Raw genomic sequence first — 22,752 nt, forward strand, 5'->3', positions numbered from 1 at the left:
AATTGCTGAATGGACTGAAGTTTCATTTTCTTGCTGCTTTTGATTTCTGCCTGTTAGGAAATTTAATGGAAAACTCATGTATTTTGCTATTTCAAGGCTCAGAAAATGCTGGGAATAAACTGAATTGAGACTATCAAATAAAGAAAACAACACTAATACAAGTTACATTTCTTCATTCTTGTATAGGACATAATCTTCACACCATAAAAACAACACACAGCCCAATTACAGTACCTTTATAGTATTTCCTGTTTAATTGGATAATAAAGCTCAGGGTCAGACTCCAATTCTAAGTAGGTTATTTGGGAAACCGTTGTTGGTTTTTTTAAAAATAGAAAATATCTGTTATGGAGACGTATACAGCAAAGCAGCTGTAAAGTGAGATGATGCAAACCCAAAACGTTGCTGCTGTGAGGGCAGGGTGCTGCTTTCAGTTCAAAACTCACAGCTCCTTCACCTGCTTCCCTTGCCATAACCAGGGCTTGTCACACTTTTGTTCCTCTTGTGCCACCTTGAGGGAAAAAGACTCTGGTGCATGGGTAGAATTTACTGAGTTTGCTGCTATACAAAAATCCAAATACTCTGCTTTCAGGTCGGGTTTTTCCCAGGTCCCTGGGCAGAACATCTGCTGCTCCTGGTTATAAAAGCAAAGAACAAAGCTTTGGCCACGGTCCCTTTCCATCTTGTCAATGCTGCTGATAAAGGCTACGTAAAATCCTTAGGTCTGTCCCTAGGTGCGTCACCAGAAAGGAATGGGGAATTTAATTAAATCTCTCGGTTGGTTTGCACAACCTCCACTGCTTAAACTGGGAGACCCGTCTGGTGGGGCGGCTCAGGTGGGATGGAATGAGCCCCACCACCCGCATCTCTGTCTTGGAAACTGTCAAAAGGTCTTTTTTGCTTTGCACAGCTTCTCCCATGGTCTTTGCTGCTTTGTTTACATAGAGAGGTAACAAGAAGGAGAAAATAATGGGAAGAAATACGGCTTACCTCTGCAGAATCACCAGCAAAAGGTGTCTTTTTTATTTATCTTTAAAGGACACAAAATGATGCTGTAAATCCTCTTGCCACAGACAATCGATGCTCACCTGACACAACCTCCAGAGAAGAATCTAGCCTGCGTAGACAGTGTGAGGTGGGAGAAGTAAACGACCCCCTGTATGAAAAAATCCCTGCTATGTAGCGGGCAAAGAGGAACTGTCAGTCTCCAAAGACTCTTCTATGGATTGTCTCAACCTCATAGGCTTCTTCAGTGCTCATGAAACTATGGAACAGCTTCCTGAAGGTAACCAAAACGCTTCTGCACCACAAAGCTTAATGGAGCTCTGAACTAGGCATGTCAAAATTACAGCAGGTTTTTTTTATTATTCTCATATTTACAACTTCTGCAGACTGCTGACCTAGAGATGCAGGCCGTGGTTTTAATGCAGACCCCTGACTTCTTGAAGATCTATTACAATGTTTGTCCTTCTGTTGATTCCAGCTCTCAGGTTCACGGATGCACTGATAGCACTTCAGTGCCATCTGCAGATGATACTTTAGGTCACACAATGTTTTTTCCACAAAGACCATCAGCCAGTTACATCAACAGAAACTGTATTTGCTTACATTAACATGGAGACAAGCTGAAATCAAACCAAAATTTTCTGGCGTTCACCAAATAGATCCTTCTCTTGGAAGCCAAGGTACTTAGTCCACCTTGCACTTCACAGCAGGAGGCACGAGTTACGTACACACATCCCGTAATCTCCCCATCCAAACAGGCCATATGGCCATTGCCGTTGAGAAGTTCAAGTGATCCCAAGGATAACTTCACTGCCAGGCTGAAGAGCTACCTTGACACCTCATGCTACCTGGCGTCTTCTCAAAACCCACAGAAAACATTTCCAAAGCAATGAAACCCACTGCTATTCCCTCCTTGGCTAAATTAGAGGCAGTTTCTCCCTCTGGGACTCCTCTGTTATGGTTTCAGGGCAGATAGGAAGTAATGCAGAAGGACTCCTGCAGGTAGAGCAGGACCAGTGTGGGTGGAACTGGTGGGACGGTGAAGTCTTGCCTGCTCCTGGAGACACAGCGCTCAGCAGTCCAACCTCTCGGCACAAGGCTCCTCTTTCAGCTCCAGTATCCTGCAGTAGGCACCAGCCCAACACTGGCCTGTCACTTGGTTTACTTTTCCACCCTTCGAGCAAGCCTTGGCCTTCTGCAAAGCTGTCTGAGCAGCTGCTTGTGCAGCACAAGCCACCTGAGCTGGCAGCTGAAACCCGTCCGGCAGCGAACGACAGCTCTGAATCAACAAGGAAAATGCCTTCTCAAATAAAAGGGTCACCTTCTGCTTGGGTCACCATCACTATCCTCTTCACAGTACTGCCCATCAGCTCCTCTTCGGGCAACAGAAATGAAGGTGCCAAGAATGGAATGAGTGTCTGACCCACGAAGGCGGCCCCTCTGAACGGGGACACCGGTGGCAGATGTGTTTTGGGGGTCTGTCACCTCCCTTCCAGTGGACAAAATGACTTTTGCCTCCCTATGCCTACGTTTTCTGAGCTCTGCCAACAATTAAAATTTAAAAGATTTGTCCTTTTTGTTGTAATTCGAAGCCAAGCGTACATCAAGAACACACAACTGAAACTAGGCAGAGTTGAAAAATATACTGGTCACTTTTTATTGAGCACCGAAGTGGCAGAACCTGTACACGCCTAAGCACCAGGGGCAGGAACCGGGAAGGGTCTGCCTGGGGTTGCCGCAGATCCTCGGCTGCTGCAAGGCAGAGCAGCTCCACCGGCAGCGCTCGAGGATCTGGAAGGCCATGAGCATTGCTAGCACACAGTGATACACGTAAAGTTTATTATAGCACCAAACATGCTTTAAAGTGTACATAGAAACATTAAAACCAACCTACATTAGTGATTTCCTACTGTGCTTCACAAGACTGTTGTTAAGCCATTTGTCTTTGGAGAGAAGACAAGCTGAGGACAACTCATTCGGTCTGTGCTTTTGTTTCAACGTGACGGATGTCAGTGTTGAAAACAGCATTTGGACAAGTCTCTTCCTGGGCTTTTGTTTCTGAGTTTGACATTTAATAACTTGAAAAGAATTAACTTGAAAAAAACTCCAAGCATTATAGCACCATGAGGAAGGGTGATGTCTTTGATAACATCCAGTAAACAGAAATTCATCAACAAATCATTAATTTGTCAATTCTCTTTTTTAAAAATTCCTTTTGCAAGTAGAAAATATCTTTACCATCCCATCCAGCAAGGTGGTCAGTTATGTGCTTTTGTAGCTACCAAAAAGCAGCCACTGAAGTGAATGTGTCCACTCAAATCAAGCATATTTTTGGATGCTTTGCAAGATTAGGTTGAGATCTGAAGTTTTAATCTTGCAAATTTGTTAATGTTCAACACAAATTTTTCAACTAGATCCTCACAGGTTTTTAGGTGCTGAATTTTTTATTTTAAAATAGAACGATTTGGCATTTACTCTTTGGGACTTAGCAGTAACCACTGAAGGGCTTTGCTCATTTAACCAGAATTTGATTTTTCTGCAAAAAGTAATGCTGAAAAAAGCCAACTCACTTCACTAAGGAGCACCTAGGAGCAAGGCTGCATTAAGACTTCCATTACGAGCTGCACTGCTTTAAGTTGTCATGTAATGTCAGTGGCAAAGCGGTAAGTTGCCAGCCTAAACTGAGATTGGAACTATAAAATATGGATGGACTCCTGTCTCTCAGGAGGAGTTAAGGTATCATTTTATGAAGTTGTATATCATAAAATTCTAGAAATAGATCTGTCGGAATATCGTGTTGCATTTAATACCTACAACTTGGCACAAAGGCACAAAGAAGTGAATGGAGCTCAACAAATGAAGATATTTAGGAAAATGTGGAGCCCTTCATCTGTTCCTTTGCCCCGTAAAGCATCGAAGTGTGTGCCTGTTTATGATAGGAAACAGAAGAACAGTTTGTCATCTTTCATCTCTCCAGCTGCAAATGTCATATGCAAAGTATCAAGTCTTTTATAGGTGTCTTAGCTTTGGCTTAAACCATTTGGTGAGTGGAAAAAAAATATCCCATAGTTTGTGGGTGGAAGCAGGCACTTGTATTTGTGAATTGGGTATTTATATACATTGCTACTACTCTGCATATTAAAATGCTAATTTTATGCATGCAGACGGGGACATGTACTAAACAAGGCAGCAAACGTGGCTTCTTTTGCCTAGCAATTCTGGCAGATTTGTCAAAATGAAAAGCAACTGTCCCTTTAAGACTGCCACAGAAAAGGAAAACATTTACAGAAAATGTGTTTTCCATTTTATAATGCTAAACAGCTAAAAGAAGCTGTAAGACCCAAATACAAATAACTTGACCTTAAGGATTTATGGAAGTCAACATAAAGGTACAGGACTTCTAAAGAGCAGTTGCCCATCTGCCAGACAATCCTTTTAATCACACAAATTTATCCTGCTTTTGCTTTTCTAATATGTGCAACAAATAATCCAGACTTCAGCCCTCTTGCTGAGGTTTTGCAGGTACAAAAATGCAGATGTACATTTCGTGAGTGTTAACTGTGCTGCTAAAAACAACAACTTAAAAAAATGGGCACACGTGTGTCTGCTTAGATACTGTAGAAAGAAATCTGTTCTATCATTAGCTTTCAATCTGCAGCTCACCAGACTGAGAAGCTAAAGGAAAGTAACTTAAAAAAAAAAATAAAATTTATAAAACCTGTTCTGCTCCTAGGTCAGAGTTCCTCAAATTCTTAAGACTTCAGGTTTAGGCTTGTAGATTGGGTGTCAAACCTGGTGAACCCTAGGTATAAATAGGAAAAGAAGAAACCTGCAGGTTTCTTTGAACTTTAAGCTTATGAAAAGGCTTATTTAAAGTAGCTGTTCAAGACAGGCGGGCATTGGATTTGATCCAGAGAGCCCCTTTAGTCTTACAGCCTTGCCTATCTTAATGCAACTTAGATATGATATTTAGGTACAATTCTGACGTCACTTCATTTTTAGAATACTGAGTTATTTTTGTGGTCATGAAATCTGAATCAGTCACATAACACACACATAAAGGGCAGGCTCTGTTCCAGCAGCCTGATAATGGTGCTGTGGCTTATAGGGATCCGCTTGGAGGTATTTGCATTTCATGGTAAAAGGGCGGCTCATAAATGGTGTGGTTTCTTTCAGGGGATCGCATTTCTCACCTTTCCGATAGACTTAAAATCTAGACTCATCCTGTTCCTTGAATAGCAATGTCTTTTTATCACTGATGGGCAGGGATCAGGGTAATGCTGGAGACGTGCTCATGGAGATTTGGGACCAGAGTTCTTCCAAAACAGAAAACTGTTGGGTAAAGTGTTCCTTGACAGCTGCTTAACAGAGTGGTCCAGCTGGGTGAAAATCAAACAAGAAAGAGGAATTAAAATATTTATCCTTCCTGGGATGTTTGCACAGATCTTGTCCTTATGTAGCTGTGTAATCTTAACAGTCAGCCTGACGTAGGTACATAAAAGACATACTGAACTGCTTTGTTTTCATAACTGCCAGTTAAGCTCAAGTTAGTTTTAAAGTGAAGCTGAAAGTGTTGACAAAACCATCTTGGCACAGAACCTTTGGTATAATAAATATTTTCATTCTTGCCTAATCCAAAGCCTGATTAAATGATTGGAGCTTTTTCAGTTGGCTTTGCTCTGGCCAGATATATGTACATTTGCTCACATGACTGGGTCACATTATTCAATGCAATTGTCCACACACATAAAGTTATCCCACAAAAATCACTCATGTGCCTAAGTATTTGCAAGGCTGACTCTTATTGCAGTCAGTCCAGAATAAAGAACTTTTTAATTTGTCTTGGAGGAGCAGTTATACCTGCATTAGAAGAAGTCCCTAAACTGAAAGTTTAAAGTCTTAAGGCACACAAAGTTTTGCAGCATTTATTGTTCATCCTGAAGGTCACTCCATCCTCTAAACACCCACAAGGCAAAGGTTCTTCAAAGGAATCAGGTGCATCTTGTGAAATTAGAATAAAAAGTGGGAAAGACATTAACTTCTCCATGGACAGTTTGCAGAGCTCAATCTCCAACGCCACAGGTTCTTGAGACACTTTTACAGCACCATCTGTTTGTCCACATAGGTGTTTCATGGAGCCTGCGCATAGTTTTAAGGTGCTGTCCTTACACTGGCTTTTTGATGAGAGGTAATTTCACCCTCAAATGACCCTTTCTTTAAATAATTGCATACTAAGCACCAACTATTGTCACCCAGCTTTCCCTTTATTCACAGGACACTTACCCAGGCACACCTTTGATTAGCCTAAATGCTTCTGCTGGTTTTTCACATAGCCGACCACATTGTTGGAATTGCTCCCTGTAAAACAAATATCAGCAAAGTTAGATTTTAAGTTAGTCTGTGGCTAACTTAGTGTAGGAGAAGATCAGTTCGAGACCAACTATCTAAGGAACCTGAAGGTGTACAAGTCTGTGAAACCTGATGAGATGCATCTGTGGGTCCTGAGGGAACTGGCAGATGAAGTGGCTAAGCCACTACCCAGCATATTTAAGAAGTTGTGGCAGTCTGGAGAAATTCCCACTGACTGGAAAAGGGGAAACATAACCCCCACTTTTGAAAAGGAAAAAAGAGAAGACCCAGGGAACTACGGGCCAGTCAGCCTCACCTCTGTGCCTGGCAAGATCATGGAGCGGATCCTCCTGGAAACTATGCTAAGGCACATGGAAAATAACAAGGTGATTGGTGACACCCAACATGGCTCCACTAAGGGAAAATCATGCCTGACAAATTTGGCAGCCTTCTGCAATGGGGTTACAGCATTGGCGGATAGAAGAGCAACTGACGACATCACCTGGACTTGTGCAAAGCATTTGATGCTGTCCTGCATGACATCTTCATCTCTAAATTGGAGAGACATGGATTTGACAGATGGACCACTTGGTGGATAAGGAATTGGCTGGATGGTCGCACTCAAAGAGTTGCGGTCAACGGCTCAATGTCCAAGTGGACAGCAGTGACAAGTGGCATTCCTCAGGGGTTGGTATTGGGATTGGCACCATTTAAAATCTTTGTCAGCAACATGGACAGTGGGATTGAGTGCACCCTCAGCAAGTTTGCTGATGATACCAAGCTGTGTGGTGCGGTCACACGCTGGAGGGAAGGGATGCCATCCAGAGGGACCTTGACAGGCTTGAGAGGTGGGCCCATGCGAACCTCATGAAGTTCAACAAGGCCATGTGTGTTTGCAGCCCAGAAAGCCAACCGTATCCTGGGCTGCATTAAAAGAATTGTGACCAGCAGGTCGAGGGAGGTGATTCTTCCCCTCTACTCTGCACTGGTGAGACCCCACCTGCAGGACTGCATCCAGCTCTGGGGCCTTCAACATAAGAAGGACATGGACCTGTTGGAGCAAGTCCAGAGGAGGGCCATGAAGATGATCAGAGGGCTGGAGCACCTCTCCTATGGCAACAGGCTGAAAGAGAGTTGCGGTTGTTCAGCCTGGAGAAGAGAAGGTTCTGGGGATATCTTAGAGCAACCTTCCAGTACCTAAAGGGGGCCTACAGGAAAGCTGGGGAAGGACTCTTTCACAGGGAGTGTAGTGATAGGATGATGGGTAACGGTTTTAAACTGAAAGCGGGTAGATTTAGATTAGATATAAGGAAGAAGTTTTTCACTGTGAGGGTGGTGAGGCACTGGCACAGGTTGCCCAGAGAGGTTGTGGATGCCCCATCCCTGGAGGTGTTCAAGGCCAGGTTGGATGGGCCTTTGAGCAACCTGGTCTAGCAGAAGGTGTCCCTGCCCATGGCAGGGGGGTTGGAACTAGGTCATCTTTAAGGTCCCTTCCAACCCAAACCATTCTATTATTCTATGATTCTATGAAATGTTTTCTCAAGATTCTCTAAGCACTACAGAGTTACTGGTCTCATTATTTAGCAGTTCTCTGGGAAAGCTGTGATAGCCCGCTGGAAAGAGGAAAGGAAATCCTTTCACAGTTTTACCAGTTGAACTGGCCAAACTTGGCTGTTCATAAATCTTATCATATCAAAGATGTTGTCTAATTATATCTGAATATCAATTGCAATCTGATCTGGCTGTCCCTCTTTAGATCCAAGAGGTAGCAGAAACCAGGAGCTTTGAAGCCATGAGAAAAGAGATCTGCTGGAAGATCCTTCTGCCTTCTTTAAGACACGTATCTGTCAATTTGTGCAAGGGACCTGACACCTCTTGTGGTTGCAGATAACAATAAGGGACTGATTCAGAGGGCTCCAATCATCTCTTATCACATACAATACAAGCTCTTCGCAAAAGACCCTGATTTTGACAGAGTTCTGTGTTCATCTGCAAGTAGTCCTGGGCCATGAGCAAAGCTCCAAAAATAAAAACAACAAAAGGTTATTGGATTGGGTGTTTCTTACTCCTTGGGTGGGAACCCCTGGCAGAAGGCTGAGCCATTTAACACATTGTGTCACAGCTGGAGATAGTGATTCTCAAGAGTCCACAGTCAGGGCACTGCAGATCTTAAAATAAGATCTTTTGACCAAGGCATAGAGAGCTGAGGCTAAAGAATCTCTTTTTGCTATGTACAAACCTTCATTTCATAAGCAGCAAATTCCTTGTAAGCAATGCAATAACTATAAAGCTTAATAATAGCAAACACTTCATGCCAGCGGCTTACCAAAATATTCCTTGTAATACTTATGCCTCAGATTGCGTCCATCTGAAAAAGAAGGTATGGAATGAGAACATGTCCAGTCAGCCTTCATTCTTTGTATTAAGCTCCGGCCTTCTGTGTACAGCACAGAGAAATTATAGATATGGAAATAATAACCTCACAAGCAGGAAAATAAAAGATCTCTGCAGCTGAAGTAGTGTAGGCTGCTATAAACCTCTCATAAAACTGCTAATATTATTGAACTATGTGGACACAACTCACTTTCCCTGAGAGTGGTTAACTGCTGGCCACTAGCATGTTATGTTCTTTTCAGTAGCTACGAGTCAAGGAATCACCAACTTTCTCAAATGAAAGAAAATTTGGGTAAAATTTCAGACCATCTATTAGTGTTTTACATAATTCAAGTTCCAGCTAGGTTTTTCTGTTTACCATTTACACAATTATTTAAGCTCTTAGAAATACCTCGTGTCTAAGAGCCATACAGCTATACATTACATTACTTACTATGGATGTTATTAAAGAAAAAGTTATAAAAGAATAAAAGAGATGATCAAAAAGCCCTGGAAAAAATCTTAGTCTTTTATGGAAGCTGTTCAGAGATCTGGTTTGATGCTTTCCCTGGCTTTTACAGTGACCAAATGGCAAAACTGATGTCTCATGTCCCTATGCTGACATGATTTGTGGCCCAGTGCAGACATATATATCCTACTATTCAATTAAGTTACACATACCTAGACATATTATGAGTTTTCCTGGAAAATAGCTTGGCTTATATAAGTTCCTTTATTGGACACTGTGTCAGCAGAATAAAGAGAACAATGTTTTGGATGCAGAAAGCAAAGTCAGAAGTCAAAACTGGAATTTGAAACTCACATTGCTTAGTTAAGTGTGTAGTAATATATAAATATTTCTATTTTTTGTGCTGCGTAATAATGGCACATGCAGGTTACTACCTGCTCTGCTTACAGAATCCCAGAGGACACTGACATACAGAGCAAACAATAAGCGTGTCCCCTGCTTTGGGTATTATTTCACGTAGCTCAGCCAACATCAAGGGCATTAGAGACTTGAGATTGCTGCAGAGCGGGGACTGTCTCCCAGCCCAGCTGTCACATGCTGCCTTGGGGCCTTGGGCTGCCCAGAAAACCCATGAGAGCAGATGTACCACCAGATCTCCTTTAAAGCCATGAGAGGGCACCGTCCCTTACTGATGTTTGCATGACAGAACAAGAAAGGAAGAGAGATTTCCCATCAACTGACCTGGATTTCCACGGAGCTTGATGCACTGGCCCCTGTTAGGGATTCCTTCCGCCGTGTTACCTGGATTGATGATATGGCATTCATAGCCTGTGGGGCAATGCAGAGGCTCATCTCCATCCTCAGTGGTACTGCAGGCCTCAGCTGCAAAAGAAGCCTGCAGGTCATATATCATGGTTTTAATGTCCACAGCGACATGGACAGTGGGATAGAGTGCACCCTCAGCAAGTTTGCTGATGATACCAAGCTGTGTGGTGCGGTCAACACGCTGGAGGGAAGGGATGCCATCCAGAGGGACCTTGACAGGCTTGAGGAGTGGACGCATGCAAACCTCATGAAGTTCAACAAGGCCATGTGCAAGGTCCTGAGCATGGGTCAGGGTAATCCCAAGCACAAATACAGGCTGGGCGATGAGTGGATTGAGAGTAGCCCTGAGAAGAAGGACTTGGGGGTACTGGTGGATGAAAAGCTGGATGTGAGCTGGCAATGTGCGCTCGCAGCCCAGAAAGCCAACCGTATCCTGGGCTGCATCAAAAGAAGGTCAAGGAAGGGGATTCTCCCCCTCTACTCCGCACTGGTGAGACCCCACCTGCAGGACTGCATCCAGCTCTGGGGCCCTCAACATAAGAAGGACATGGACCTGTTGGAGCGAATCCAGAGGAGGGCCATGAAGATGATCAGAGGGCTGGAGCACCCGTCCTACGAAGACAGGCTGAGAGAGAGTTGCGGTTGTTCAGCCTGGAGCAGAGAAGGCTCCGGGGACACCTCATTGCAGCCTTTCAGTACCTAGAGGGGGCCTACAAGAAAGCTGGAGAGGGACTTTTTACAAGGGCATGTAGTGATAGGACATGGGGTAATGGCTTTAAACTGAAAGAGGGTAGATTTAGATTAGATATAAGGAAGAAGTTTTTCACTGTGAGGGTGGTGAGGCACTGGCACAGGTTGCCCAGAGAGGTTGTGGATGCCCCATCTCTGGAGGTGTTCAAGGCCAGGTTGGATGGGGCTTTGAGCAACCTGGTCTAGCAGAAGGTGTCCCCGCCCATGGCAGGGGGGGTTGGAACTAGGTCATCTTTAAGGTACCTTCCAACCAAAACCATTGTATGATTCTATGATTAACGCCCACAGGTAACTAAAATATGACAACACAGCTACCTTCTTCTGCATCTCCTTCCAGACAGGATCTCAGACTACTTCCCATGCAAGGCCACCAAGGAGTTAACATCTCCAAAGAAGCCTGGCAGAGCAGGTGATCCAGTTCACACCTTAAACAAAAACTGATGTATCTAGCCCGATATGGGGAGTGCAGGTCATCCCGATTACCTGTAATGACGCCCTTCCCACAGCCTGTTGTGCTGGATCTGCGAAAGGGCTGGAGTGTGATGAAGACAGACCACCGCTGCCTACCATGCTCGCACTGGTGGTTGGTGCCTCCTCACGGCTATTCCCTCCAAGCAGCCATAAGTCTGTTCTAGCCAGTGTTTTCGGCTGGGTGAGGAATCAGGGAAACGTGACCAGGAAGTTGGCAGTTTGCTGCTTTGTTCTTTGCTCCACACCCATTAACTTACTGATGTATTTAAACCTCAGATGTGACTCACTATGGAGTAAGGCAGTACCATCCTCTGTTACAAACGGAGGCTTTAGCCGCCTTGATCCTGGATATCCAGCAAGTGCAGAGCAGAATAAGAAAGTAAAGCAGGATTTACAGGCAGTGTTTGTGTCCATTAAAGGTACAGACTATGCAGGGACACTCCACCCTTTCATTTGCCAGGATTTTAATTTCAAGGACCTCTGCTGTAATTCTCATGCCGTGACTGATGGTTTTTATTTCACTAATTACTCCGCCAAGCTGAGATGAAGGTGTTAAGATAAGGACAAATAATATAAGCATGACAAGGATGGATGAGGAGGAACCTATTTTATCTTATTTCTAGCAGTGCAACTCCAATGAGCTGGAGGCAGAATTTTCTCTTGAAGAACTAGGAGTTTCCATAATAGATTAGAGTCAAGGTTTGGCAGGTCTCACACCATCTGTGTAAGACCAGAGGGGGTAATTTATTGGCATTACCTGTGTCTGACTAAAGCTGATCAAAAGCTGGAGTAGCCTTTCCACAAAGAAATTAAGAACCTCAGGCATACATACATCTGGGAATGTCTCGTAGAAGAAAACTTCTCTTCCCACCTCCCTACTCCCTCCTTGTTTCACTTTGAGGTATTGGAAAAAATTAATTAAAAGACCTTTCCCTATGGAATTAACCTGAGAAGCCCAATCTCATTAGCAGTCCTCAAGCTTAGATGCTCTCAGCTCCATGTCAGCTTGACACAACTCTGCAGCAGTTTGCCAGGGCTCTTGTTCAAAGCAGCCTTCAGATCCAAAAGCCTCAGCCCCAGCCCAAGGCATCTGTGCGATGAGGCCACTCTGGATTAAAAGATGTCCTAATCCAAGTCCTCCCACAGTCTATCAGGAAGCTGGCAGAAAATACGTGTATGCTGACAAAGCCTTTTTCTAAAAAAAAGATATATTTCTACTTATTTCAAGAATGGATACAAATCCGGTTCCCTGGAGCATTCCTAGTGCTCTGCTGGATAAGCCATATCCATAAAAAGCAACTGATTTAGTGCACCAGAAACTAGCCCCCAGCATGACACAGTGTTATTCCTATGGAAACTCCAGACAAACACCAGCAGCCCCAGCATCCCAATATCCCTGGCAGGCCCTGTGTATGTTGTATATATTATTTAGTGCCTTTGTATAACTACCAATACCGCAGAGAAGACAATGAAACGTACTGTACCTTGTAAGACTTCCTCTGGGCCATCCAAAAGCCACCCATTTCCTCCCAGCCAGCGGGGTTTGGGCTGAACCAACCAGTCTAAAACTGTAAAAGACAGAAACAAGAAACCAGAGTCAAGGTGGAGTAGCCATAGGGCACACAATTATGGAAAAGTAATAGATTTCCTCTAACAGCCAGTGATGAGGCTGCCAGGCTCCTGAAGGACAGAGTTGAGTTTTCAGCAAGATACTTATATTTATGCTTTTGTTGTTCCAGTGGCAAGAGAGCCATGCATGTTATCCAGGGCCACAGGAACCTGGTGTCATAAAGGCCAAAGCGGCTGTTGTTTCCCATCTTCCATTCCCATGGCACGGATCAGATGAGATGGCTGCCTCGCTTCTGTGTGCACTAATTCAGATTGGGATTCTTTCTTTTCCTGAATATATAATCCCAGGACAAGAACTGGCCTCAAGTGACTTCTACCATTTGTGCTGGTGGAAATTTTGCAACACCAGCTGGCCTTAGATAATTTTTCGATTCAGCAATCATCCCAGAAATCAGAAGTGTGAAACTGAAGCTTTATCCTCAACTCAGAACTCAAACCATGCCTCCTACCCACGACCCAACGCACGTGGGGATGACTACCATCGTTTCTGCATGCTCCTCTACCAGTTTGATCGCTGGGTCCACTCTACCTGGCGGTGGCTGTACAGATTCCAGGCAGGCGTAGATGCACCCATTGTAGCAGCAGCGTTTGTGCCTTTCACACTCTGAATCCGAGCGGCAGCTGGGCACCTCGCAGGCTCGGTCAGGCAAAGTCTGGGGTGGTGGGGGGCAGCGGTCGTTCTTCTGGTAGTGGGAACTGTGAGAATGAAGAGGGTACTCATAATCCTTGCAAAGAAAAGAAAGGAAACAAAGGTTTGGCATAAGGTGAATACCAAACATCTCATCAGTTGAAACAGAAGAGGGATTTTCAAAGTGGTTTTCAAGTGTTCATTAGAGAGGAGAATTAACCGGTCAGCTCCTCCAGCCCTGTCTTCGGCACACTGAAGAGAGAGCTATATGATCACCTGAGCACACTGCTTTGGAAACACCAAACCACCAAATTATTGTGTGGAACTCATTTTGTAATTAAGGTTATTCTAATGACAATGAAGAGGTAAAAAAAAAAAAATCCTTTAAAGTCTTTTATACTTGTCTAAGAAACAGAGAGAAAGGCTCCAGGCATCCTCATGATGAGCACACCAAAACACTTTGATAGTAAAGCAGTGGAAATGATGATGCTGTATTGTTTTGAGGTTACATCCCCAAACGGGACCTGGAACTAATGCCCCAGGTACCACCTGTCTCCTCAATAGGCTCCTTCTACCTTCATCACCTTCTTCTGGACCAGAACTTATAAGGGAGTCTTTCAAGCTTATCCACTGTGGGGTCCTGGGTTGTTAAATTAGAGACCATTTCTAAAGCATGAGTTGATCTGGGTGAGATCTGTCCGGGTGATGTCAGATTAATCCCAAAGAAAATGAGGCTGTGTTTGACTAGAGCAGAAAGGAGCCCGGCTGCTCACTGCACACCGAAAGGACAAGGGAGATTTAAAGTGGACTAACAGGCACAGGATTTTACCAGAAACATTTATAAGAGGCAGCATTGAGATATTATTCACGCTGGTGGCATATTAGCAAGAAGCCAACTCCCTCTGATGGAGAGGTGAATCACCCAAGCCCACTCCTTTCTCACCTATGGCTAAACTACTCATCTCCGGGCTTGAGCTCAGCTCCCCAGAGCAGCATAAAGTACGCAGGGCAATCAGTTCTCAGATTTATTAACAAACATTAATAAGCTCTAATCAAATCAAAAGATGTATTCTGGATTTGCACTTTTAAAAGAGATCAGCATCTAGCCAGACGTATGAATTGAGTGCTGCCGTGCACTTGCTAGCAGGCTGTTGAGTTTAAGAGCTATATACAGTTGGCCTGATCACTGTTGTGTTACGAAATCAGTGACGAACAACTGGGGTTGTTATTCCAAGAAACAACATGGTGCAACTGTCCCTGAGGGGGTCTCTAGGAAATTTCACCATCAAGCTATGGAGAAATTTGAGGTGAGACTAATATCCCTCTTTATCTACATGCTGCTACATCCTCATTGTTGAAAATTCCCAACGTCTTCTGTGGAGCATGTGTGCCTTTGCGAAACAGCGTGTCCACAGATGTTCCTGTCCAAAAAAATGTCCTAGGAGAGGCTCCAGGAGGTCCATTGCCCTGGGGACTGACCGCTGGCTCACACTACATGTGACCAAGCTGCAATCAATTATCCCTAACGGTGTATTCTTTTATATCATCTACACTCCCTAGGCATAATTCCTGATGTAGAGAACGAAGGCAATCCCAAGGGACACCAAAAGAAATAATGATGTACATTGTGGTACTGATGTGAGAAATTTTACTTCCACATTGTACACAGTGTAGAATCGTATCGATAAGGTGGTGTTTTTTACACCAAAGCTGACCTCTGTTCTTTGAGCCATAGCTAGGGGGAAACGGAGAGCAGCGAAGTTTCTCCGCTGCCTGGTTGCACAGGGATTGAGTGTCAGCCAATGTAGAAGTATATAGAAAAGTCAGGATGATTAAAAGTTTCAATTTCTGTTACAAGGTTTACGTTAAAGAAAATCCATATCCTGGTTATATCTGTAACTGGTTAAATAATGTGTGTGTGTGTGTGTGTGAGTGTGTGAGAGACAGAGAGTTCCTAATATTTCCACAAATGACAGCCTCCTGCCCCATTCCCCATACCAGCCTGCCCTGTTCCCAATATCAATAAACAATTTTCTTCTGCTTTTTCCTTAGTTGTTTTCATTCAGTGAACAAGAAACTGCTCAAAACCCCTTCCATGAGGCTGTTTTCCCATGAACTGATAGGCTGTTTGAGCCACAAAGTAGGTTTGATGTTTTCAATGTTAAAGTGTAAACCAAGGTGTAAGCTATCACATCATCCCATTCCTCAAAATCTGAAAACATTCCAGCTTTGAAATAACATGCTTTTGAATTGAAGATATTGCAAGTTCAACTTATTTTGCTGTTGTTGGATTTTAAATAGAGAAAATGCTTGGACCAAGTATAATTTTGGGATATAAGACAGCATTTAACAGTAAGTTTGTGCAGTTCCAAACATTTAACAGGTCTCCTTGTTGGAGGGAGCATTCATCCTGGAAGGTCACAGTTTACTATTCTGTTATTTGAAATGTCAGCTGCAGACTGAAATGTGACCAAAATAATACTGGCAAATAATGGATACATGAAAAAAAAAAAATACCCAACCCCAAACAATTACTGCAGTTGCTTCACAGATGATTCAGAAACCAAGAAGCCAAAATTGCAATGAACAGTTGGCTCAATGAATGAGATTTCCGTTTGGGAACAATACAACATTTTTAGCCAAGTAACTTTGTACCTCATGATTTCCCTGCCCATTTTCTCTCTTCACCTATTGTTCTGAACCCTTTTCTTTCAAAACCTCATAGTAGAAAAAAAAATATTTTTTGCGCCTTTGATCTAACAAAACCATTGCCACTGGTTTATGTATACATAAACCATCCCAGTGGGAATGTGGGATTCCCTCATTCCCAAAATAGCCTGGTTAAGGATGTCTTCAGGTATGGACTACAAGGTCTTTTTAAAAGCTCTCCCAGGATTCACAGTTCAGCTCTGAGCATAGCTCAGATTTATTATTTATATAGATTTTGACAACAGTCAAAATTTCTTCCTTTAAGAATATATTTCAATGCAGGAGGCAAATTGCTGTTTCCCATGGAGACTTATTAAGTCATTTTAATAACAATATCTGCCTTAGAGATATCCAGAAACAAAATAAGGGGGAAGTTCAGAGTTCAGCTGAGGAATCCTGGAGGTCAGTAAAGATGACTTGGAAAAACCAAACCTGAATGTAATCACTCAGTCTCAAGCCATATTTTCAATACTAACTGTGTGATGTAGTCTGCTTCCAAAAAATCCCAGATCTGGTCTATCATTTGTGCCTGAAACTGGACCCTGGGCTTGTGTCAAAGCACAATTCTCTGCTAATTTATATTCTGCATGGCCACCCCTGAGATCACACATGAGGTTTATTCCCAGCCTCTGGTCAGCGAGTTCTGCTCCTGGCAGGTATTTCCAAACACTGCCCATAAAACACCTTTTCTCTGAAACAATACACAGTCAGGAGGAATTTAGAGCCCTCCAATATTTCTATCAAAGACCTGGAAGAACACAGTGATCAAAGTTGCAAATATCAGACTGAAGGACAAGACCAAAGCAATAGGAATAATATTCTCCTGCTATTGACTCTGGATTAGTAGTTTTGGTTCAGGTGTCTGCAGTACTGGAAGATTGTTGCAAAATTAGGGTGGGCTCAAAGAAGATGCACAATAGCAATTAGAGGACTGGAAAGCAGGGAATACAGTGCAAGGCTTGTATGTGTGTGGGCAGGTTTCAAAGGAGAGGCTGAGGGCTGTTCTGCTCATATGTTACTCTGAGGCATATGTGGGACAGAAATCTCATGGGATGTGTGCTAATCTGGTAGATGAAGAGGTGTCCTGGTTTCAGCTGGGATAAAGTTAATTTTCTACCTAGTAGCTGGTATAATGTTGTGTCTTGGATTTAGCATGAGAAGAATGTTGACAACAGACTGATGTTTTCAGCTGTTGCTAAGTAGTGTTTATACCAAGTCAAGGATTTTTCAGCTTCTCATGCCCAGCCAGCAAGAAGGCTGGAGGGGCACAAGGTGTTGGGAGCAGACACAGCCAGGGCAGCTGACCCAAACTGGCCAAAGGGGTATTCCAGACCATGGCCAATATATGAACTGGGGGGAGTTGGCGGATCACTGCTCGGGGACTGACTGAGCATCAGTCAGTGGTTGGTGAGCAATGGCATTGTGTATCACTTGGGTTATATTTCACTCTCTTTTTGTTATCTTCCTTTTCACTACAATTATTACTATTATTATAATAATTTCTTTTAATTTCAATTATTAAACTGTTCTTATCTCAACCCACCAGTTTTACTTGTTTTCAATTGTCCTCCTCATCCCACTGGGGTGGGGGCAAGGAGTGAGCAGCTGCGTGGTGCTTAGTTGCTGGCTGGGGTTAAACCACGACAAGAGGGTATCTCAGCGTTGATTTATGACAGCTAGCTGGAGAGTAAATACATTGTTGGAAGAACATTACAGCAGCTGCAAGGGATTCTTCATTTCTGGAGATCTATAAAAGGCGGCTGGATTTTTTTCTAAAATGCTTGATGCAGTTGAAACTGGAATAAAATCAAGACTGCCCCAGGTTTTCCCAATAGACATATGGGTGTCTTGATAATGAATTAAAGCCCACTCCCAGGTAGCTCCCTCCCTCTGCTCTTTGGGAACAGTCCACAGACTGTGCGGGGGCTGCAGAATACCAGCTGCAAATTACTAAACTTGACAAGTGTCCCTCTGGCTGTAAAATACTTGGATTTTCTAAAAGCTGGAAGCCCAGCTCCTCCATTGCACTGTGACTGCCATTTTTTTCTTCTCACTGTATTCCCTCTCCTCTTTCTCCCTTCTCAATTCCCACTTGACCCCTCCTTGCCAACCAACACCCTTCCTCAGGCACCTTAATAAAAAACTCCTGGCTACACCTCAAGCCAGCTCCTCATTGTAACACCTGCTCGTCATTCTGCGGCCAGCAGTTTGGTGGATGCATTCTTCCTGCCATAGACTCAGATTTTATGGACTCAGACGACATAACTCTCAGTCAACTCCCTACCCCTCACTGCCTCCTCCCTCTGCAGACCTTGCCCGTGTCCTTCTGGAGGTCCCACAGGGATGTCTATGGCCCATCTCCTGTATGGCTGCGTGTTGTCGTAAGCGCCTCCATCTCTTATCCCTCTATCCAAGTGACTCACAAATAAGCTGTTCCATTCACAGCCTCTGATTTTCAAACTGTAGGGAACATACAGCATTTGGTAGAAAAGAAAGCCTCTCCCTGAGGAACAGGAGGGCCTGCCAAAACAGACTCTTGATGGATAAGGGGATGGAGAGTGGATGCCTTCCTCCTTACAAGGCTTTGAGAAGAAGGAGAAAGAAAAGCATTTTCTGTTTTCCCTAGATAAGATGTTTCTGTCAATATGAGCATTTCTAGCTGAGCTTGCCAGATCAGTAGCACCTGGATTCATGGCTGCCAGAAAAAACAGTCCTTTGAAGAACTGCAGATTGAAAGAAGAGGATATATCCCCAGGGGAGCAGGCTCTGTGCCTCTACAGAGCGCATTATCTGAAGATCAACATGTAAATTCCTGTTCTACTCCTATCCTATCTCTCTGGGTCATTTACTTCATAGCTCCTATTGAATTTGAGCTTTGCATTGAAATATGACACAAGAAAATACTAATAAATACACTTTCCAGTGAGTGATTTTGCAGGAAACACAGCTCTTCATGTCACCATTTTCCAGTTAAAGTGCAACCCAGATGATACCCTGTCTTAAGGGAAGCTGCAATGAAGAAAATTTCATGTTGTAGAATACTGGGGTGCCTTTCAAATATCAGCACAACATTTTCTGCAAAATTTCAAGGAGACAAGGGCACCGTATTTCAGTTCATTGAGCACAGGCAAAAGATCTGTGTCACACTTCTGAGTCAGCAATTGCACAAACCAAATGTAGCTGTCTCCAAACATCACTCTAGATGTCATGGGCAAAAAAGCATCCTTTTAAAATTAAAGGCTTTTATATGTGGCTGCAGAAAACAGGTGGAGGAATGCCCATGTGACACCAAGGACCTGTTTATGTACATGCAATGGCTGGAAGATGCAATCAAACCCAAGCATGAGAAAAAAGACTGGCTGGGGCTTCCATCTAAGTGATTCAAGGGGCAGAAGCCCTGGGTCAGTGCTGGCTTCTAAGGGTACTTTAATGGAGTAAGTAAAAATTTCAAATTTTTTTCCTTTCTAAGCAGCAGGTCCTGAAAGTCAAACTATCAAATTATTTTCCTTTTTTTCCCTCCCATTTCCTCCATGGCCATTTGTAACAGTCTTTTGGCCCAGACATACCAGAACAAGACTCAGCACCATCATTTTCTTCACTCACAGTAATTTGTTGCTGCTTCAGTTTCAATTCCAGCACTACTGCTGTAAGTACCACTGCAGATCTGGAAATGGTGGTTGCACTCAGTACCCCATGAAAGTCTGCCAAAAGCGGGCAGGGATGGACAGTGCCACTGAGAAACTGCCAGTGTGTGGGCAGCAGAGGGAAGCTCTGCTCCCAGTGAACATGCCAGGCATGGTACAGCCATGAGAACGGATTTTTCTGACTGGCTTTTTACACCCATTAAGGTGATCGGCACGTTACTCTGACACTGTGGATCTGGAGGTCTCTGTGCTGCAGTGATTTACAAAACGCTAGGCAATGCCACCATCCCTCTAGTGCACATTATCACTAGGAGCTGGAGACATTTACCCATAGTTACCCCAAAAGGCAGTGGAGGAACAGGGCAGGGAACCCTCCTCCCTTCTCTAAGCAACAAATCAATTTATCTTCTTTTCACTAAATCTATCCCCAGATATGTAGGTTTTGCATTCCCCTTCTCCTCATTCATGCTTCCCTTGCTGCCCTATGAAGTTTCTAGGAAAAGCAGTGACGGCTGCCTTACCAATGTCTTCTCACTCTTCCAAGTGTGCTTTACAAGTTTCCCATTGCAGCAGCTAGGTGGCAAAAGTTTAGTACAGCCTGGGAAACTTAACGCAACCCTTTTATAAAGAGACAGCCTGCAGATTCAAATACTTCTTATTCTAAAATGATACACTCACGTAAAGAAAACTCCCCTTTCACGGTGAGCATACCCAGCTCCCCCCAAATCACCCCACCACAGTTTACTCACATCGTATTTCTCCGTCATTTTCAGATGTAGAGCACGCTTCCAGAGATTCCTTGCACAGCCCGAATCTGGCAGCAAAACTAAGACACACAAGGCTGCAGTGAAGATCTTTTTACAGAAATGCATCTCTGATAGTACCCTGGAATCCATTTTCCCCAGGAGAGATCAAATAAGGAGCCCGGCTTTCAGGATCGAGACGATTCAGAGTCTTGGCAAGGAGGGAGGGAGACAGGGAGGGAAGGAGAGCGAGGGCTGATCGCTGGTGAGAGCCGCTTTTCGCTGCGCAGCTTCTGGGAAGGGAAAGGGGGAAAAAAAAAAAAAGGATCCCACAAGCAGAAGCCAGGAGCTGCTGTTGAACTTCTTTACTCCAAGTTAGATCAGGTTCTCGGCTCACATGTTCACACAAAGCACACGCTCTCCTTGAATGATAGATGGGACGATTATTTGGAAAGATTATTTTTAGACCTTTGTTCCCAACATCTGGCATCCTCAGACAGCCCTATTCAAAGCCAAAGCGTGGGATCAGATGACAGCTGCCGCAGGGGGAAATAAAGGTCTTGGAGGGGTGGGCTCGGCAGCTTCTAGCAAACAGCTCACCCAAACTTCCCAAGCTACTCAGCTCTCCCTTTGTGTGCTTCCCACTGTGCCCTGAGCTGTGGTTTTGGATCATGTTTTGACAAAGCGATAACTTCATATGAAGTTTGCTTGAAGAAAATGATTTAAAGACGTGATAAACATGCAGGGGCTTTAATTAAACCAAGTTGACGTTAGCTTTCTGCGAATGATTTCAAAGAAGGGGAAGACATGGCCATTGGGGAAAAATAAATCCATGTGCATGGGTGGGGAATAGGAAAGGCAGGCAGCTTAGAAATGACATGACCAAATGGAAAGTGAGGAAGGGGACGTGAGTCAGCCTGTGCCTGACAATGGGAGAGAGGGAGAGACTGCATCTGGGGTATTAGACACCTACATGGACATTCAGGCACCCAAGTGCCTGAAGGACAAGAATGGACTTATGAAGTCAGGCTGAAAGCATCCCAGCATCCTGCCTGGATGGGGACAGAGGCAGGTGCCAAAGAAAAAGCATGAGAACAGGGCAACTGATGCATATGTATCCATATATATACTTTCACAGCCTTCAGTAACGTTGTTCGGGGCTTCCTGAGCCAAATGTGGGGGCTGTTTCTTTTATAATCCTCCATGAATTTCTCCTCCAGCAGCTTGTCCATCCTCCACCTGGAATGAAGGAAGAAACGGAACCACATAGTTGAGATACAAGCACCAAGCCCCTCTTGCCTTCAATTTACCCTCACTGCAGCCCTGCTCTATAGCCAAGGCAGAACAGAGCGGAGGCTTGCTGGATGCATTGGATTTATTGTGTATCTGCTGTAAGATGGGTCTGCGCAGGAGTGTTAGACCTTGTGGACAAATACAAAAACAATCTTCCGATTCTTTCTTATATCAGAAAGCTGTGGCAAGTCACTTTGATCCATGCCTAAGGGTCAATAGCTGCATGTAGGTGGCAGCCAAAGGATTTAATCTCCAAGTCTGCCAGAATATGATGATGGAAATCTGAAGAATGAGTGAGATATGGGTTTTAAAAGCTCTGTATTTAACTGAATATATTTGATTTATTTAGAGATAAAGGGTTTACAGGGTTTCTAGCAGTAACTGTGCTTTGGGGCAGGCTTGTCCATATCTCTACCACTGTAGAAAACTTCTTAGCACCAAAACCTGTTCAGTTCATGCCAGGGAATTGAGTTGGTAAGAAAAGCCAAGCAGGGACTATTGTTATGGGAGGAAAGTAGAGAAAGAAGGGTGGGGAAAAAGAATGAAGAGTTAAACCGGGAAGGGTCACCTCCCTCACAGATGCAGCAATACAAGGAGTCCTCCTGGGACTGGCAGAGAAAGCTGCCTTGCCTCTGCGTGGAGTCTATGGACTCCCAAAGGAGCTCCGGTGGCAAGTGTTTTGGAAGGGATCTCTCTGGGGATGCAATGCCTGTATATCGCTCTGTGTTTGTATAATCTTCATCGCTGGTTGATCCATAGGTTGCTCCTGCAATAACATGACATGTCGCTCCCTAAGGCATGAGCAGGGTTTTGTGGGGCTGACAAGATTTGGGGGGACCCCATGGCACAGTTGTTTCAGGGAGT

At 44.0% G+C, this 22,752-nt stretch overlaps 1 protein-coding gene across 1 annotated transcript; it reads right to left on the reverse strand.

Moving 5' to 3' along the window:
- Nucleotides 1-173: 173 nt before the first annotated feature.
- Nucleotides 174-21,047, reverse strand: WFDC1 (WAP four-disulfide core domain 1). Its single transcript, XM_075039927.1, has 7 exons — nucleotides 20,602-21,047; nucleotides 13,401-13,596; nucleotides 12,727-12,810; nucleotides 9,938-10,078; nucleotides 8,681-8,722; nucleotides 6,289-6,363; nucleotides 174-5,384 (listed from the first exon to the last, which is right to left on the reverse strand). Exons 1-6 carry the CDS (start codon nucleotides 20,746-20,748, stop codon nucleotides 6,305-6,307), a joined length of 669 nt encoding a protein of 222 aa, XP_074896028.1. The 5' UTR covers nucleotides 20,749-21,047; the 3' UTR covers nucleotides 174-5,384; nucleotides 6,289-6,304.
- Between the last annotated feature and the right edge of the window lie 1,705 nt (nucleotides 21,048-22,752).

Source organism: Buteo buteo, chromosome 11 (assembly GCF_964188355.1).
Source record: "Buteo buteo chromosome 11, bButBut1.hap1.1, whole genome shotgun sequence".
Classification (NCBI taxonomy): domain Eukaryota; kingdom Metazoa; phylum Chordata; class Aves; order Accipitriformes; family Accipitridae; genus Buteo; species Buteo buteo.

Coding starts and splice junctions, on each gene's coding strand:
- WFDC1 (XM_075039927.1), bottom strand. CDS start 20,748: ATGGATTCCAGGGTACTATCAGAGATGCATTTCTGTAAAAAGATCTTC. Junction 13,597..20,601: donor AAATGACGGAGAAATACGAT/GTGAGTAAACTG, acceptor TTTCTTTGCAAG/GATTATGAGTACCCTCTTCA. Junction 10,079..12,726: donor CCCAGAGGAAGTCTTACAAG/GTACAGTACGTT, acceptor CTTCTTTTGCAG/CTGAGGCCTGCAGTACCACT.